General features: G+C 40.1%; 1 protein-coding gene across 3 annotated transcripts in view; it reads left to right on the top strand.

Annotated features, from left to right (window-relative positions):
* Positions 1 to 19,525, top strand: part of Adcy8 (adenylate cyclase 8) — a 225,049-nt gene that overhangs the window by 153,336 nt on the left and 52,188 nt on the right. For 2 of the 3 annotated variants that reach the window (XM_052747908.1, XM_052747907.1), the window contains exons 8-9: positions 152 to 349; positions 13,772 to 13,872. In XM_052747908.1, the coding sequence (XP_052603868.1) occupies positions 152 to 349; positions 13,772 to 13,872 (299 nt within the window). The remainder of the gene's footprint in view (positions 1 to 151; positions 350 to 13,771; positions 13,873 to 19,525) is intronic. The other variant, XM_052747909.1, reaches the window with a different exon arrangement.

The following is a 19,525-nucleotide window of genomic DNA, read 5'->3' as shown; positions in this document are numbered from 1 at the left end:
GCTAACTGATCGAGTGTTGTAGACCCCACTGAATACAACTGCATGGAATGCTGTGACTGTGTGCAATGCAACATGATCTAAAAACATTGCCTTTCTTTCGGATCCGAAGGGGACTAGCAGGTTTATGGTGTTTGCATGTGCTTTCCTCTAGACTCTGGCTGCCCTAACAAGAAATTCAATAAATCTGCTTCCAAACCATCTCGCACAAGCTTTGCATGTCCAGTCTGGGCCTGAGGAAATTAACAAGAGAATAGAGCATACCATCGACTTGCGGAGTGGCGATAAGCTGAGAAGAGAGCATATCAAGCCATTCTCACTGATGTTTAAAGACTCCAGCCTGGAGCACAAGGTAGAGCTGAGTCTCCACGGCGGCTTTTTCTGAAGTAAATTCTTGTCAATGTTGGTGGGGTTAGAGAGTGCAAGGGCTGTTGTTTCGCTTTCTGTCTGTTGCTTGTTTGGTTTGGTCCGGTACTGTTTTCTCTTACTTTCTTTGGAAATAATGAGTAGACAGAAGGCCATGAAAGGAGATGATCATTAGACAAAGAGACCCTCATCTCTGAGCTTTAAGAGAAAGATGCCTGAAGAACAAAGAAGCCTTGACTCATTAAGCATCAAAAGAGCTTCTTCCACTTTGAGACTATGAAGCTAAGTAGTGTTGCTAAGCCTTTGTGTCCACTCTTGGACCCATTCATTTCATTGTAACCCTGATAGCCTGATGTATGTGGACTCTCAGAACCTGATGTAAATAGAAGCAGTGAACCCGGTATCTCTTAGATTTTTCAGACATTCTCCAGTTTTCCAGTTGTCGGCTGGATCAGAATCCATACTCAATCTAAATCTGGTAGTAAGCTGTGGATTCTGAGTCAGGCTGAATTGCTACTTCCTTTCTATGTGACCTTTGACAAGTAGAGTGACTTCTCTGAGCGTGCATTCCTTTCTGCAGAAGAAGAGTACCACACATGTCTCAATCAGGGCTTGTCTTGGTTACTTTTTTGTTACTATGATTAAAAAAAAAAAAACACTGACAGAGCACTAAAGGAAGAAAAGATTTCTTTTGACTCACAGTTCAAAGGATAGTCCATCATGTCAAGGAAATCAGGGTATTGAAGCAGCCAGTCACATTGCCTTCACAGGATGAAAATAACAATAAATGCTGGAGCCAGTGCCTTTCCCCTTTGTATTCAGTTCAGGAAACCATTCCATGGAATAGTGCCACCTACCGTTAGGTTGAATAGTCCTACTCAATTAACCTAGTCAATAAAACCCCATGTGTGCCCAAAAGCTAACTCTTCTAGATAATCCCTCACAGGCAAGTGCAGAAGTTCCTTTACTGCATGATTCTGGATCCTGTCAATTTGGCAATCATAAACCATCCCACAGGTTATTATAAAAGTCTCCCAGACAATGCTTAGGCAACTTGCTTAGGCAAGTTGATCCAATACGGTAAGACATCACTGTGCGGATAATGTTTTCCATTTCCTTCTTCTGCTCCGGCTCTGTACAAAAGAAGATGCATGGAGTGTCCTCCTTAAATGAACTATGCATATAATCTCACTGTTAGGAGCAGACAGACCTTCCCTGGCTGAGCACAGGATGTGTTTGGCACCTGCAGGAGCCTCCAGCAAGAACAGCAGGGCATTTGCAAGCAAATTTCAGGAGTTTGATCCAATACTTCTTGAAGCTCCAGTGAACAATTCTTTTGTGCATTTGCTCAGCTGCCTGTGAGACTGTGCTTTCCCCAGTTAGGAGAATTCACAAATCTATGCACATGCTCGGCTCCCAGTGAGTGATTACTACCCACAGACTACGAACTCTAAACTGAATGCCTTCTACCTTCAATTCCCAATTTAAATTCCATTGAGTCTACATACTAAGCAAACGGAAAAGAAAGAAACATTTTGCCTCTCTTAACACCCCCCAAAAATAGCAGGTGTGATTTTCTTATTCATAATATAATGAAAGGCTTACAGACCAAAATTAAAATCATTTTGTTTCCTGAGTACTCTATGAAAGGAACTAGGACAATAAGCAGAGTGGCTTTTCAGAGAATCTTCTCAATTAGCCTGTGTAGACACTATAGTTCCGCCCAGAAGTGAACAAAGCCCTTTTATTCATTCTTGCTAAAAGTGTACTTGCAGACTGCAGTACCTAGTGTGTTTTAGCTCATAGTGTCTGCATCTTATTGGCAGCTCCCTGGTACTAGAACAAAAATGGATCTATGTCAGGCAAAACATGTCTGGGGTTGAGTTTGCTGGCCAGGGAAGGTTCTTGCGGAACAGTTAGAGGGTGATACTGTGGTAGACATGATATCTTCCCACTGATGGACCAGTCATGTGCCACCTAGCATGTGCTGTATGGTTCTCAGTGATGAGGGCACTATAGCACACTTAAGAAGATGTTCAGTTCCCTCCATGATGTTCCAAAGACTTTCCTCAGTGTCTCTCACTCTGAGATCCTCTCTGTAGACTAGGTTACTGCTAAGCAGGGAATATGTAATGAGTGGTTTCAATTAAGTATCTACAGCTGATAGTATAAAATGACAAAAACATCAAAATAAATGAGATTCTATCATACAATTCAGCTTGTACTTGATCAAGAGAGACAGAGAGAAACAGTTGTGAAGCCCCAGGGACATGGAGTGAAAGTAACTGTGATACAAAAGCCAGTGTTCTTGCTCATAACCCAGCCTCTGCTCAAGTTCCCAGGGCTTGCTTCTACAGGTGCTTTCATGAAGAAGAAAAGCTTGTCCATCCTCATCCTCTGGGAACTTGAGACAGATAGATGAGGCAGAGAAAAGGGTTGAGGTAGGAAAGTACCTTAGCAAAGTAAAAATACAATTCTCAGAGCACAGGATGCTAGATTCAGAGAACAGAATCAGTGTGGTACATCAGCTTCTTGCATCCTTAGAGAAAAGTCTGCTCTCACACTTACAAAGAGAACATCGACTGTTCCAAAGCCAAGAACCATATTTTATTGACTCTAGGGATCATTAACTCAGAAACAAAAATTATACAGTATTAGGAATCTACAAAAAGCACACACACATACACACGCACATGCACACGCACACATGCACACACATGCACACGCACATGCACACGCACACACATGCATGTGTGCACAAGCAGACACCATACACACAGAGCCAAGTTAGCACAGTCAGGTTAAAGATGAGAAGGAAAAACAAATCTGCCCAATACACAGCAGCAGTGAAGGACCCATATGCCTCGTCCTGTCAGTGAGTAGGCAAATGGAAAGAATCCCCCAAGATCTAAATTTCAAAATGAAATCTACACAGGTGTGCCCCCAAATTCACAGTCTAGGTGTGATTTAGAGAAAAGCCTCAGGCAGAAACTTTAAAGTGGTGCTGGTTGATACTGCCACCTGGTGGCTAGAAGAAACAATCACACACCTCCCAGGGAAGAATTGCAGGTTTTAAGATTCCTGTGATATTAACAGGCACCCTGATTTCAGAGGTGTCTAAATGTACGTGCTATCAAAAATTCACATTTTAAGTAAAACCATGCAATTGTAGCATTTTAAACACATAGATTATTTAAAGTTGCAAGAGCCCTATTCTCCCCACTGTCCTACCCTAGTTTTTAAAAGCAAGTTTGGATCATAAAAGCAGTTCCCTAAAAAGGAAAAACAGAAATGGAAACATTGAATGTACATACATAAGAAAAATGAGAAAAGTCCTGGGGTGCAGAGATTGAGGAAGATGATCCCACTTTCCATGATTTATCTCAGTATCTATTTTACAACTGATGATTTTTAAAAACATGAGTGAACCTTGATCTGACCTTGTTCAGTAAATTTTCAGGAGGGAAAACTAAAGTTCTCCCTGATTCTGACTTTGGAATTCACTGTGGGGAGCTCCTCTGCTGCTCCCACCTCCACCAATGCTTTAGAGTAGGTCCCAGAAAGCTGTGCCATGAACCTGTGACTTAGCTACATTTGGACCATACATTTACCTTCTCAGTTCCTTGGTTTCCTCCTCTGTTAAATCAGGACCTTGGACAGATCTTCCACTGATTCCAGTATGTTCCTAGGCACCATTCGCGTTTGGCCCCTCATTCCAAAGCCGTTATTTTCACTCTCATCATTTACTCATGATGTATTTCCTGTGACAAGCCATAGAACACAAGAGTTGGTCTTGGCCAGTTCACAATCCGTGCTCAACAGTCTCACTTACCAGCAAATTCACGAGGACTTTTTGGGTAGAACTCTGGAAGGGAGAAAAGGACTCAGTTATTAAAGGTCTGATATTTCATAGAGAAAATTTGTCTTTCTTTAGTAAAGCTAAGCATTTTCCAGTGGGACTTACACATCCTGGGGACCAGCAAAGATTAGGAAAGCAGAAAAGAGATGTAGGATTGAAACATGTTTATTAAATGCCATTGGTGATAATAGGTTTTTTCTCACATAAAACAATACATTTGCCCAGGAGAGAAGGCTCAGTGGGCAATGCACTTGCTGTAAAAGAATAGGATCTGAATTCAGATCCACAGAACCCATGCAAAGCTAAGCACATAGCTCATTGCTGAAGTGATATGAAAGGCAGAAATGCCTAGAAGCTCTTGGCATGGTGTACAAAACAAGGTAGAGGGTGGGGACTACCAGCAAAGTTTGTTCTCTCACCTCCACACGTGTGCCATGGCACATGCATGCCCACACTCACATGCTCAAACATACGTTTACATTTCATACACATACACACAAACAGAGAAAGAGAGAGAAGAAGAATGGTGATGATGCATTTTTAGTAATGGTATTTTACACTAAGTACGTGAGGAAATAAAAAGGAAATCTTCCTTGATGTTTCAACATATTAACATTTTAGCATCAGCCCCCGAGGCCTTAAAGGGATGTGTGCCTATGTGGTTATTTGTGCATTTTTATAAAGCAGACTATTCTGTACATATGGGCCAGGAGCAGTTTTAATTATTCTGTGCTTGAGTCTTTTTCCATATTGCTATTTAATTAGACTGTAATTTTAGTAACTGTATGCTGTTCCATTGTATGTTTAGACCTTTTTTTTTTTTTTGCATTTTCAGTTTTTCACTACTGTGAGTTTCCAGCTATGTCTCCTCCATGGCCATTCTCATGGTTAAACACATTCATGCTCACTCTTTACTTAAGGTGATATCCTAAAGACACAAATAGAAGATGTACCTCTAAAGTATTTCATAAACATTCTGAAATTTCTCTGAGAACAGGTGCCTCTATTTTCTTTAAAATATCAATTTGATAAAAAGCAAACAGTATCTCCTTGATACTTGATTTTCGCTACTAATCGTGATTGTGGTTGTAGAACTTTTTGTATGCCTTCTGGTCTTCAGATTTCTTCTTTGGGTGATACCCCTTTTCCTTAACTCTCTATCTTTTATTGCAACATTCACCTTTGTCTTGGGAGTTGTGAGCCTTCATCATCCAGCAAGGAACTTAGCCTTTGTGAGATCACTTGCTTCCTTCTGTTTTTTATAGTTCTTACAGGAAGGTAGTACATCTCCGCTTCTGGTTCTCATTCACTTCTGGAACAAGACTTTCTCTGAATGAAGTTTAAGAGGGAAATGATAGCTAATTACAATTACAGATGGATGTCCCCATCTAGAGAAACCTGCATAAAACCCTTCAGCCTAGGAAGAGTTTAATAAGAACTTACTAAATATAGTGTTCCATAAGCCATGTACTGCCCCAGAATGGGACAAGTCCTTCATGTAGAATAAAAATCAGGATATGTTAAATATATATTCTGTAATGAGTTGGGGATTTTGACTTTTGATGTTGGCATGTTAGTAGGTTAGGTATTAAAATCAAATCATATCAATGAAAATGAGATTTCCTTCCTTCTTCCAATTCTGACATCATCTATTCATTCTGAAACATCTCCCTTTGAGAAAGCCTCTTTCTGTATCTGTGCCAATTCTCCTCATCCTGGTGGATAGTTTATAGACTGCAGAGTTGCCTGGTGATCTGGTCCAAAATGCAAGTGCCTGCTGGTCAACTGCCCTTGTGATTTTAATGTGCAAGAAGAAATGCATTTCCAGACACATTCTTGGAGGATTCTGATTTTCTGAATTTTCAGCCACATTCCTTTGTCCTTTGGCTGTGTGGGCATGATGGGGACTGGCTCATATGAAAAGATCCCTAGGTCAACACTTGAGCCAATATGGACTCTGACATCTTCTGAAAGGCTGTCAGTGGTACCAGGAGAAAAAAAGACCTTGATTCAAATTCCCCTTTAGAAATAAAATCAGGCACAAAAAGTTGCTTATTATTTGGTAGTAGCAGAGACAGACACGTTGATAGCCTTCTGTCACTCCAATGGACTTTTGTACTCAAGCAAAAATTCTCATTTTGTTCAAAAATATTTAATCTTCGTTTAAAAAGAAAAGAAGAAAGAGCATAGACCTGATCACCTAATAAATATGACTTGAGCTCAGTACCTGTTAGTACAAGTAAGGAAACAAGACAAAGGGTTTGACCTCATTGGCATGCTTATGATCATTTGCCCATACAAGTTAGTATGATAAATTAAGGGCTGGCAAGATGACCCAGTAAGTAAAGACACTTGCTGTGAAGGCTTTTGAACCTTAGCTTGGGTCCCCAGAGTCTGCATAAAAGCTGGACACTTAATGGAAGCATCTGAAATTCCACCACTCCTTCAGGGAGATATAAGGCAGAGACAGGAGAATTCTCAGAGCTTCTGGGCCAATGATTGGACCAGCTAGCCTGGCATACAGAGCTGGAGGAGTATATGAAATCATATACTATATATTTGAATAAGTCAAATATTTTATAACAATCTGAACCTGGATGATGGTAAATGCTCAGAATAAATTTTACAATTCCAGAGCTATTTAAAGAAACTATTTAATGAAAATCAATAAAAGGTTCACTCTTAATGTTCTTTATCCTGAAGTACCAGGATTCCAATCTTTATCCACTTAACTGAGCACATATTTGTCATTCATTAAGAGAGATATTCCCATCACTGCCTCTAGATCATTGGAGCAGACACATTGGATACCTTGGCTTCTAGAATGTGTGTTAAGAATGAGAAAAACAGAATATTTATTTAAGGGCATCCAGTGCTTGAGTAGCTCTAAATGCTGTGTCTCTTCTTATGAGAACAAGCCACCCAAGTGTTTTCATATCTTTCACATATGAGTTTCTTCAAGTTCTTTCAAGAACTGTCTTTCTAGCCACCCTTCTTATTTCTAGCAAGTCCATCTGGCATAGCTCAGAGTGTTTGATCAGTTCAGTTCATACTGTGCTTGCCTGGATTCCACTAGCCATAATGTTCTGGGCACTGGAGAAAGACAGAAAGCCACAACTTCTGTTCTCATGAAGTTTACTCTCCTTTTTGCAATCTGGGGCCAGTCCCTGACCCTCCCATCCTAAAAATGGGCATCAGAGTGCCCATCAGTGGTGACATTGATGTGCAGAAGAAATGCAGTGAATGCTTGTGTGCCTGCAATAAACTGCTTCTGAGGTAGCAGCATTACAAGGAAACATATTCATCTAGCCCTTGCCATCATGTCAGGCTCTATCATAAGTATTTTATACTTGACACCTCATGTATTGTTACAACACCTCTTGTGTAGGTGTTAGTTCTACCATTTGACAGGTGTAGAAGCCTCAGAGAATTTGAATACATTTCCCAAGGCAGCAGATATGGAATTCAAATCTATTTCAATATGTCTCCTAAGCCCAGACTATCAGTTATATAGCATCAAAATCCCACATTTTTCATGGTGCCTGCTTTTCATGCAGTTTAAAATAATTTTGTGATACAGACAGTAAAAGATACAATACACAAAAGTGATTATATAGCAATTCATGTGACAAAGACCTTGAAGGAAAGAAAAAAGTAGAATGCAAACTCATGAGCAGGTATTTTGTCCTCTACCCACCCCCTACATAGACACATATGCATATACATATACAAATGATTCACCACTTGTTTTTGATAGCATGGAAAACACTGAGAAAGACTGGCTATCACTAGGGTAACTCTATCACCCTAGTTCTGTACATACACGTGTCAATCAAATAAATTAATAAATAAATGCATGAAATATCTTTCCTCTTAGGACAGTGGGAATAGGAACAATGTTGAACTGTGTGCTTTAGAAGAAGGCAAAAGGATTAACAGTCAAGAATTTAGTCATATAATGAGATGGTTTTGAAAGAGCAGAAAAAGAAGAAATAGCTCTTAAAAGTACTTAAGGTATATGAAGTTAAACTGAGAGAAGCTTCACATTTTATGCCCAAATCAGCTATTAGATCTTACTCACTTTTATTTAACAAAAACCATTGTAATTTTCATGACATGAACCAAGTTCTGTGCTGGATGCTTTCAAAACATTTGTTTAATGTCACCATTTCCTACCACACAAATGCTACTATTTGCTACCCAAGAACATATTTAGATAATGCTTTGGCTGAGTAAAATTGATATCTTATGTGTTCAGAATTTCTCTCAGTTGTCCATACACTTTATAAAGAAAATCAAAGTTATGTGGAGGATTAACTGGTTTCAGTGAAGATGTATCACACACATCAGAGCACTCCCTCTTACTGTAGACTCTTGAGTTGTTATGACTGAAAAAGAATGAAAAGGGAGGAATTTGATCAAGAAGGCTTAGGAAAGGAATGAACTTTTCGGTGGGTTCTGATTTTGGCCTCTACAACACAGTAATAAACAAGCATACACATCTTTTCTTAGAGATAATCAGAATTTTTTTCACATCACTTCATTCCTTGTTCAGATAGTACAAGTTGGAACACAGAGTATCAACCAAATGCTATCAGATGTTGTTGTTTTTATTTTTCTAAATGAGACACTGCCTCATCGTTCTCATGATCTCATTTCGAAGGCTATTTTGAAGGGATGATTCTCTTGTAACATCTGGTTTATCTTAGTTCCTTCTTGCTGTTCTTGGGAGTCTTAAAACAGCAGGAGCATTTAGGTCTCCTTTTCAAGTAGGAAGGACAATTTTCAAAGGGGCTCAGAGAATAAATCTACCTTTATTCGGACAGCAGCTTTATAGGACTCCTCACCCTCTTTACACCTTGTAAAAAGCTGCCATTCGTACCAGCCTCTAGGCAGTCAAATGATTTCAAGGGCCATTTCACTTGTGTATTTTTATTAGACCAATTAGCCATCTCTTGTCCCACAAGATCAGTGGCTTTTAGAGCAAGAAATAGCATTTTTTTTCCTCCAGTGGTAGGATGTAGAATGATAGAATTGAAAAGATTTCATCCCAAAGGTCACTGACCCATTCCATTCCTTCTTGTTAAAGCATCATTGTCGGCAACCAGGGCCTTCCAAACAAAGAACACAGGAGAGATATTATCCTTTTGGTTTCACCGTGACGTGTGCAATGGTCAGTCCAACACCCTAACCAAGGATACTATGACTTACAGTTGTATAGTTTGGAAGCAGTGTGTCTTTCTGTCTTACACATCTGTCACAGCTCATCTCAGACACCTGTTAGCATGTTTATCTGACACAGCTCATCTCAGACACGTGTTACCATGTTTATCTGACACAGCTCATCTCAGACACGTGTTACCATGTTTATCTGACACAGCTCATCTCAGATACGTGTTACCATGTTTATCTGACACAGCTCATCTCAGACATGTGTTACCATGTTTATCTGACACAGCTCATCTCAGACATGTGTTACCATGTTCATCTGACACAGCTCATCTCAGACACCTGTTACCATGTTCATCTGACACAGCTCATCTCAGACACCTGTTACCATGTTCATCTGACACAGCTCATCTCAGACATGTGTTACCATGTTTATCTGACACAGCTCATCTCAGACACGTGTTACCATGTTTATCTGTCACAGCTCATCTCAGACACGTGTTACCATGTTTATCTGACACAGATCATCTCAGACACGTGTTACCATGTTTCTTTGTGAGTCATCTAAACATGAAAATATGCACCTTCACTCTAACATCAGGTTACTTGGAAGAAGTGAGGTGGTACAAGACTGAGAAAATGATCACTTGTAGAATTGTTGTTGATACCGATGGTTTTATTGTACTAGAAATGAAAAAAAAAGAGAAGATATTATTTAAAAACTTAAATTTTATGGCAGATTAGATGTGTGTTTTGTTGTGGCTATTCCCTTTGTCTAAATAATATAATGTAAGGGTGCTCTAGGCCATCACTATGGAAGATAGTACACAAACTTAACTGTAGTAGTAGAGGTCAAATTACTCAATTCTTTTGTACAGAATTAACAGTTTCTCCCAATTGAGACTCTCCTTTAATTCAACAATCATATTAATTTAGACTAATGAAAGATGTGTGAAAAAATCCCCTTTCTTAAAGCTAGTTTTATCCAAAGATGGGGTGAAATTTCAAAAAAAAAAGAGTTTATTCTTTAACCAGAAATGTCTAGAACTGAGCTAACACTTATTTCTGAGTGGTATTACTGAGAAATATTGGTGGTGGTCACAGTTGAACAACAGGATAAATGAACATAACCCACTTCATTGATGAGATTATTATATTGATCACAATGAGACGCAAAGTGCACACAGTTCAACTTGGGAGAGCTTTCTCCCGCAATATTTTCACTGGAAGAGCCATCCACACCATGTGGGGAGGTCAGAATATAGTCAGCACTTTTATTTTGTATTAGAGATGGAGAATCCTGTTAAGTAGCATATTTTCCTTCCTTATTACTAAGAAATATTTTTTGGGACTGTCTCAAGAACAGAGACAGAGAAAGCAAGAGGCACTGTCCATCATATCTGCAACTACCTTCACTGACCATCCCTCTGTGGATGAAGAATCCGGAATGGATTTTTCTTCCAGGTAACCATGTAAATACTTGGATTTCTCAGTTTCCTTATGATGGATCTAGAACCCATTGACCCTTATGACTCTTACTAATTCTAGAGTTAACATTTCAATAGATTTCAGGGCCAACATCTCCAGACATGAACAAAATGTGGCACAACTTCCTGATTCATGCCTTCACAAGACACTGTTTTGAGCACTTTGTGCGTATAAACTCAGGTTGGTTTTCCAAAAACCCTTGTGAGTGGCTCCTCTCGCACCCATTTGCTAGGTAACAAAAATGAGATATAGAAAGCCTAGTAGATATACCCCCAAGTTCCATAGCTATTAAGTGTTGAAGCTAAGGTTCAAAAGCAGGTAGTTGTGCTCTGATTTACTCCATAGTCACAACTGAAATATGGAAAGATAAACGTGGTCAGATGAGGACAGAACAGATGAGACAAAGAATGTCTAATTTGGGAAAACAGGTGCATGTAACAAACCCAATATAGCTAAGCACCCAAGAGGTATAGACCTTCACAAGTCAAAATGAAGTTCAGTGAATCAGTGCTCAGTTTTGATACTCTAACATTCTGAGCCAATTAAGAATTTTCTTTTCATAAGCCTTCTCTCCTTGTATTTCAAAGTCACAATGCATTCCATTCTGAAACCCAGTATTCTATGTTTGATTGACATCAATGGCACAGATTTTTCTTTTTGTGGCTGTGCAAGGAACTGAAATTCAAACATGAAAATAATAGAATGTTTTAGCATCGCAAACCTTATATGTCCCCATTTTGCAGAAAAGAGAAGTGATCTTCAAAGAAATTAGCTTTGTTCATAGAGAAATACGGACAGGACTGGAGACAAAGTAAGTCTCCCTACTTGATTCCACCAGCTTGCTATCTGAAAAAAGAAATGACAAGCACAAAACTTCCTTCAACTTTAGTGGGACCAATTATGAGTATGCAATCGTTTAAATGTCATCAGTAAGAAACTTTCAGGAAAGGAGTCACAGGGACAATTTGGTATCTACTGGGAATGCTATTCTCCCATTGAGAAAAGGCCAGTGAATGGGAAGGAACCCTAGATAAGAGTGAAAGCTCAGACTTAGGCACTAGAGAATTTAAGCAGAGGGTGTTTATAATCTAGAATGGCCTGCCCGGGCTTACAGACAGAAAACCTGCTTCCCTGACAAAGCAGAGGTGGTCACCTGATGATAATTAGCAGGGATTTGAGTAAATGTAAATAAAGTATGTTACAGAATGGAGTCTAGAATTAGGAAGATGATGGTCTATCATAACTTCAAGAGGCTGGTATGCTGATGATAATGAGGGTGATGATGGTAATAATGATAAAAATGAAGGATTATATACACTAAGGATTGTAGATTACGTTTGTAAAATCCCAATATCAAAGCTATATAATCAAATTAGTTATCAGTCAATCAATAAAACATTAAATTGTGTGTAACCAGATATCATAAGGAAGTCAGACATTTATCTCCCTTCAAATTATGTGTTGTAACTAATTCATTTTGGCCCTGGCCCTAGGCAGCACTATTGGTAATTATTAATAACATTAATAACTCAAGTTTTATTAGGAGACAAAGTTTCTTATGGAGATTTTTCAGGGTTCCTGGATCACCTCCAGATACTAAGCAGATTGTCAGCAGCTTAAAAGAAGCCTCAGTGCTTGAGAATGAAAAAGGCATTTCTCTGCAAAAGCAATAGATGTGCATTCACTGAGCAACATCATATCTCCCCAGGTTGCTCACCAGCTACTGGCCCTTCCCAAAACCTTTGCCATGACTCTGACCCATAAGTTGCAGTCTACAATCTAGACCACAACTAGAAGTCAACAATAGTTTCAAAATCCTGTAACTGTAATTTCAAACTATTAGTCCAAGAAAATGGACTGGTGTTGTCATTTCACCGACCTGACTTAAACCTTGTTATCTATTGTGGGCAAAGAGCCTAGAGGTTATGAGAGAGACATTGACTAGCTACCAAAAATTCAAACCAAGGATTACAAAGTTGTAGTGCCAGGTTTAGCTTTGTGCCTCTTCCCTCATCCCAAACTAAGAGTCTGCATTCTTCGTGATCCACAGCAATTCACTAGACTTTTGTGTCACTAAGGCAAAATGAGGGACTTGGCTAAACATGATTGTAATGCCTTTCACAGTTTTTAAGACCTCTGTCCTTCTTTCTAAAATATTATTACACAATTTAGTGGCTCTACAAAAGTTCAGGAAATGAAGAAAGAGTGAGGCAAATACAAATATCCAACATTTGATGAGCTTTTAAAGCCAACAATGAAATTACTGAGTACTCTGGGTAATCTAATGTTACCACCACTCGCCAGGGCTGCCTAGAATGGACAACAGACAGGCATCAGCCTATTAACCTATCAGCCTTGATTTGCCTGCAGTGAGATAAGAGGCTACACCACTGGAGGTCCTGTGAGCTGCTCTAGATTCTGTGAAGTTGTTGTCAATGGTTCTTAATTAAAGGATGGTAGAAAGATTCCCTGGTAACACATTTGTCTATATCCCATCACCCCACAAGAAATAGAGCACCATCCTTAAATAACTTCATTTTGCTTAGGAGGAAAGTCCCCAGGACTTTGATCTGCAGTGTACATGGCAAGGACTCTTCTGTTCTGTTAAATGATAGAAGCTCATGGAGCAGGAACTGGAGGAGCTCATAAACCCTTATAGGTCCTTTACTAGGGAAGGGGTATATTAAGTCCTGGAGTTTCAGAGGAAAATTCGTGGGAGGATGGAAATACTGCCCTGTGGTGATTTCAGAAGATACAGCTTCCTACTAAACATTTTCAAGAAGCTATTGCATTGTTGCTGCTTTCCCTTAACCTCAAACTGATGACACTTATCTCCTCCAAAACCTTAACTCTGCTACAAAGTCATTGATTCTACTTTTTTTTAAATTACAGTATTCTCAAATGAGGGATGAAGTATTCAAGTCAAACCTGGTCTGTGCGTTTATAGTTCTTCTGTTTATCACTGCAATTCAAAGTTTGCTTCCTTCTTCAAGGTAAGTAGGAAAGGGCTAAGATAGCAGCTGAAATGACTCTGTGGGGTGCTGGGCCCTCAGCTGGAACCATCAAAGGTTCAGAGCTTAACATGACTGGGTCCAGGCCCTAAACCTAAGTGCTCAACAATTCTGGGTCTATTCTGCATAATATTCTCTTCACTCTGCCCAGGCAAAAATCTCTCCTAATATTAATGAAATAACAGCACAAACTGAAATAGTCTGCATCCCTACTGAACATTGCACCAGCCATGAATTGTAAGAGGCTCAATTATTTGTTCATTTGTCCACAGGAGTCATTCATTGTCATATCATCACTTCTAGGTCAGCAAATTTGAAAGTCAACACTACAAACACTTAAACGTTGATCGGTCACTGACAAAACACTTTACACATAATAACTCAAAAAAATCTCTGTGACAAGCTCATTGGGTAGCTACTATCAATGTTGTCTCTATAAAGAGAGGGGACTTGAGGCTCAGAATGCTAAAACAGTTTTCCCATTTGAAGCATTATAAACTGAATTCAAGCACAGTAGATGTAGTTCCAGAGTGAGGGTTCCTTACAAAGGCTGGGGCAGGAATTGTATAAGTCAAACCTCGTGGTGGTGATCTTGTTTGTCTACTTGATTGGTTTGAGAGACATCTAGAAAATTGGGAAAACACATTTTAGGTGTGTCTGTGAAAGTGTTTTCTGAGATGACTGACATGTGGATTGGTGGAATCGAGAGAATCACTCTGAATGCAGCAGTGCCATCTAATAGATAGACTGGAACCCATATCAAACAAAAATCAGATAGAGCCAGTTCATATTACCATATATTTGACTCTTGTCAAGTGATGTGTTTGCTGCTGCTGCTGTGGACATCAGACCCCATATTCTCTAATCTTTGAACATGAACTTGAACTTTTCAGGGTATCTCAGGCTAACCTCTGCCAGGGCTGCACCATTGATTCTTATTGTTCTGAGCAGTTCATTGCCTGAGCAGCTAATGTTTCCCCTGGTTTTCCATCCCACAAATAGTCACTGTGGGGACTATTCAGCCTCTCATACTGTAAGCCAATCTAATATATCTCCTATTGCAATCATATATTTTATTCTTTACATTCTTCTGAAGACACCTGATGGATAAACAATACTGGAATAATTTGTTCTATAAAAAAAGGCCTTCAAACATTGTTAGAGTCATGTTAGAAGACATCAAGGATCACAGAAAGAGCTATAATTGTCATAAAATGGGGGAGTGTTAGCCTTGGAATGAATAACTAATAAGACATTCAGTAAAAACCTAGAAAATACATTGAGTTTCAATAAGTTCACAATGTATTTTAAAGGCAGAAGCAGCTAAAAAAATTAAAAACATTTTCCATCTCTTCAGTATGAACTGAACCACAAGATGGCCAAACAATCAAAGAGAAGAAACATCATACAAAGTATTCCAGCCAAAAATAATAATAATAAGGAAATGGTAGAACTAAGGTAGTGCCATTTTCCCACCCCTAGTGAGTTAAAGGATGTAGGCACTAAACATGAAAGAATGGGATCCATACAAACAGGAGACATGGCCACATCTTCGATGAAAAGACCTGGAGAGACCAGGAGAGGAAGCCAGGCTTGATATCGTGACTCCTTGGAGAAAAGACTTGGAACCTTTCTTGGCAGCTAGATGGACGGGAGTATATATCTTGATCTTGACTTCCAAATGCAGCTTATAACTGCTCTACAGCCACCATTCCCACCCCACTTTCTTAGTGACCAGGAAAACGTGGCCATGGAAGAGATTGCCAAGCTGAAGTCTGAGCAGGCAGTCTTCATATTATGGGACCTGAATGGCATATTCGCCTTCAGGACAGCAAAGCTTTTTTTTAGCATGTGCTTGTTTCCTCAACGGAGTTTGCTACTGATGGATGCTTTGTGATGACACAGAGTAGGTTCCATTCCCTTGTACTTCTGTAACAAATATTTTAAGAAAGTAATCTTTACTCTGATGACCACAGCTAATTTCCTTCCTGTCCTTGGAGAAAAAAACATTAATAGACCCTGGCAAATGTAGATAGTGCCAGCCCAGTTTTTTGCTTTACTGTTGCATGTTCACAGATGTTCCTTTCCCAGAAGGGTAAACTAAAGGAGGACTAGAAAATACCTTTTGAGAATATAGAAACTATTTATCTATATCTGCATGTGTACTACTAATTAGAAAGAGAGAAAAAGGAAGGAAGGAAAGGAGGGAGGGAGGGAGAGAACTATTGAGGGAACTAGAGGAAAGGAAGGAGAATGCTGAGCAAGAAAGGGAGGGTAGGAAGAATAGAAAGGACTGATCTGACCATTTTCAGTGCAACTTACAAACTGTATGGTATTGCATATTTAACTTCTTTGACACCTAGTTTCCTTGTCTATAGAATGGAGATTGTGAGTGGCTAGGAAGACTGCTTAATGAGTTAAAACACATGCTGCTTTTACAAAGGACTCAAAGTTGATTCCCAGCACCTACATCAGGCAGCTCACAATCACCTGTGACTCCAGTTCCAAGGGATCTAAAACTCTCTTCTGGACTCCAGGGGTATCTGCACCCATGGGCACACATCTACACACCTACACACACATATGTACATAATTAAAAACAGAATAGATATCTTAAAGATATTTTCAAGAATGGAAATAAAAGTGTCCTCTTCTCAGGACCACCACAAGTGAATCAACCATGTCTATTTGGGGGCAATTCTGGCTCCTTTCTCCTTCCCAAGCCACATGACATGTCTATTGAACAAGCTAAGAATACCAACCTCTCAGAGTTGCTCCAGGATCAAATGTGAGATTGCACTCACAGGCTATTTGCAGATTCTGAAGTTTCATACAAATGTCGTCTTTGGGTACAATCTGAGGTTCTGAATTCTATTGAACCACAAGCTGCTGTGGACTGACCACGCCTCTCCACTGATCTCTGCCTCTCCAGCAAATGTCACATTGCACTACCAACTAGATCTGGATTTTAAACACAGACTTCAGAGAGTAATTAGAACTTTATGTCCAGAGAGGACCCAGACAGGGCTGTTTGAAAAATCCCTTGTCATTCTTTTGGAGACTCGACTTCAGAAATGAAAGGTTTCCTTGGCTCTCCAGTGCAGCAACAATGCAAAAGCAACATCAGAACCCCTGGATGCCTGGATGGCTCTATAATTAGATGAAATCTGCAATGTGATGCTATAATGTTTGTGTGTGCAGAAATAAATGAGCACTGAGGAGATGCTGGAAAAAAAAACTTTCAGAGGAATTTTACATGTAGTACCAGAACCCAGTAGAGAAAGCCTGTCTTAGAGTCAATATTCTTCTCACATATCTTTAAATACCTTTAATATTCTGAACTTCACCATCAAGAGAAAGAGACTCTTTTATTTTATTTGAATAGAGTAAATAGGTTGCTCTATTTAACCTCAGAGACTTCTTTAAAATGTAAGGCTAAAAGTTGCAGTTTTGTAGGTTTTTTAAAATGATGCTCAGAGGAATTAGTTAATTTCTCCGAGGCTGAGAGCTATAGGGTCCTTTTGGAACTACAGGTTCAAACATAGGAGGCTCTTGTCTTATCCCTGGGTTACTCTGCCAATTTTTCACATCATTTCCCCTTTCCCAGTAAAACCAAAAGAATGTCAGTTAGGGTTGTGGCACATTTAGGTGGTTTTCTGTGGAAACCCTTACCTGTAATCTTCAGTATGCCCTCATGACCTCCTGCTCCCTGAAAACATTATGCAAAAGCCTAAGAGTGAAGTGCACCACAAAGCGTTTGTTCTATAGATTTCCAAACAAAAGACTATGCAAACCTGTGGCAGCAGCTGGGATAGACTAAGCCAAGAAACCATGTAGTCTCCATGCTTGTTCCTTGAATCTCCACCTGCCCAGAGAACTGTCATCAAACCACAGTATGAGACCTCTGCTCTGATGTTGGGAAACACCAGTGTAAGACATATCCACAAGTGCAAAAGGGAAGCATTAGCATGCCCCTTGTCTGGGAAGAACGTAGAAAACATGCCTTGCTGGGGGCCATGGGTGGGAGTCTTTTTCCAATAGAGGCTGTTGAGCGGGGGCATCGCTCTCTACACAGAAAACCCAGGTCAATAACCGTTCAGTGACCACCTGCACACTTCTCTGTATCTCTTTGGTCATGGAAGACCCCGAAGTACAACTGAATCCTACAGGATGAACAAGGCATGTCCCCATTAAACTCCTCACAGAAGCAGTAGTATAGGAAAGTAACCTTCAGCTCAGGACGGTAAAGCCCAGACTACAAAGCCAAGAGCCATCCTTTTTGTCCCTATATACCCTGAAGTGGTGGCCACTTAAGCCTTTGCAGATCGCCTGGGCATCTTTCAGACTTGCTCTTCCCAGTTTACCTCTGCCTCACCCTTGGACAAGGGCCATGCTTAGTCTCAGTGGCTGCTGCACATCATGGAGACATGCCAGCTGAGCAACTGGCTTCTTCTCTTGTGGAGCTGTCTGACAAAGTGATCCACCTGTGTTCTTCATATGGCTTTGCTGAGTGCCAGTGAGTACCGCAGCCTTCCCAGGGGGTGTTTCTTCATTCCAATGGTGGGGGGAGGGAGTCCCATCTGCCTCGAGCTCTCCAGGAACACAGGGCTGCACAAACCTGCTCTTCCTATCCAGAATTCCCACAGAAATTCCTTATGCAGGTGATCCATAAAATCTGAAGTGTCACTTTGAAAATTCTAAAAATAACAGCTAAGGCTGTGGGACTATCATTTTCTAGCCTTCCCATTAGTTGACTATGTAAAAGTATAGCTGTCTGGCAGGCAAAAGAAATAATATTCTGCAGAGACTTTTGGATCCCCCTCCTGGTGATCAGGATATTGAAATATTGGACCCTAAGAAAGTGGAATTTCCCCAGGAATCTTATGCTGGAAGAGAGACAGCATAGAGTCTGGGCCACGGAGGAAGCCCCCCAGACAACCATACCGGAGAGAGAATGCTGGTCCATTTAGATACACTTAACTCTGACTCTCACTTTTAAGTACCTCAACCCTACTTTAAGACTCTGGAGACAGGCTTGGATGAGGAATGAGAGTCACCAGATCTCTTGCCAACGCGACCACACTGAATAAACTTTCTTTTTCTGCCTTTCATTGTTAACGTAGTTGTTTTGATTTGACTTATGGAGAAACGGTGGCTTGTTAGAACATGGGATATGACCCCAAGTCCAGGGACAAAGGAAGCTGATGTGTCTGGCTACTTCCTCTTTGTCATTTTCTCCTCCTCTCACCCTCAGATACCATGAGTGGTGCTGATGTGTCTGACCACGTTTCTTCAAATCCTTTTGATTCTTTCATTTTTTGTCAAGCCCACCAGCTTCTGGATAGATTCATCTTCAACCTTACTACTCTCCACTGTGCACAGTCTTCCTCAGCCAATTCTCTCATTGCCAGATCTTCAACCATCACTGCAGGCCCAGAAAACCACAACTAATTGTCCTTCCAGTACCTAATTGTGCACAACATATTTGCAAACAAATATTTAACTTTCCCCTAATCACTTCATTTGCTAAGTATACCCAGTTAAGATGATAAAAACATTACTGCCATCCTTATTTCCAAGAACACTCCTATACACACCCACATAGCTCTCACTAGGCTGTCCCCACAGCTTTCTC

Source organism: Peromyscus californicus, unplaced genomic scaffold (genome assembly GCF_007827085.1).
Source record: "Peromyscus californicus insignis strain IS unplaced genomic scaffold, ASM782708v3 Scaffold_20__1_contigs__length_68692818, whole genome shotgun sequence".
Classification (NCBI taxonomy): domain Eukaryota; kingdom Metazoa; phylum Chordata; class Mammalia; order Rodentia; family Cricetidae; genus Peromyscus; species Peromyscus californicus.
The sequence above is the reverse complement of the archived record's forward strand: the minus strand, read 5'-3'. Positions and strand labels throughout refer to the sequence as shown.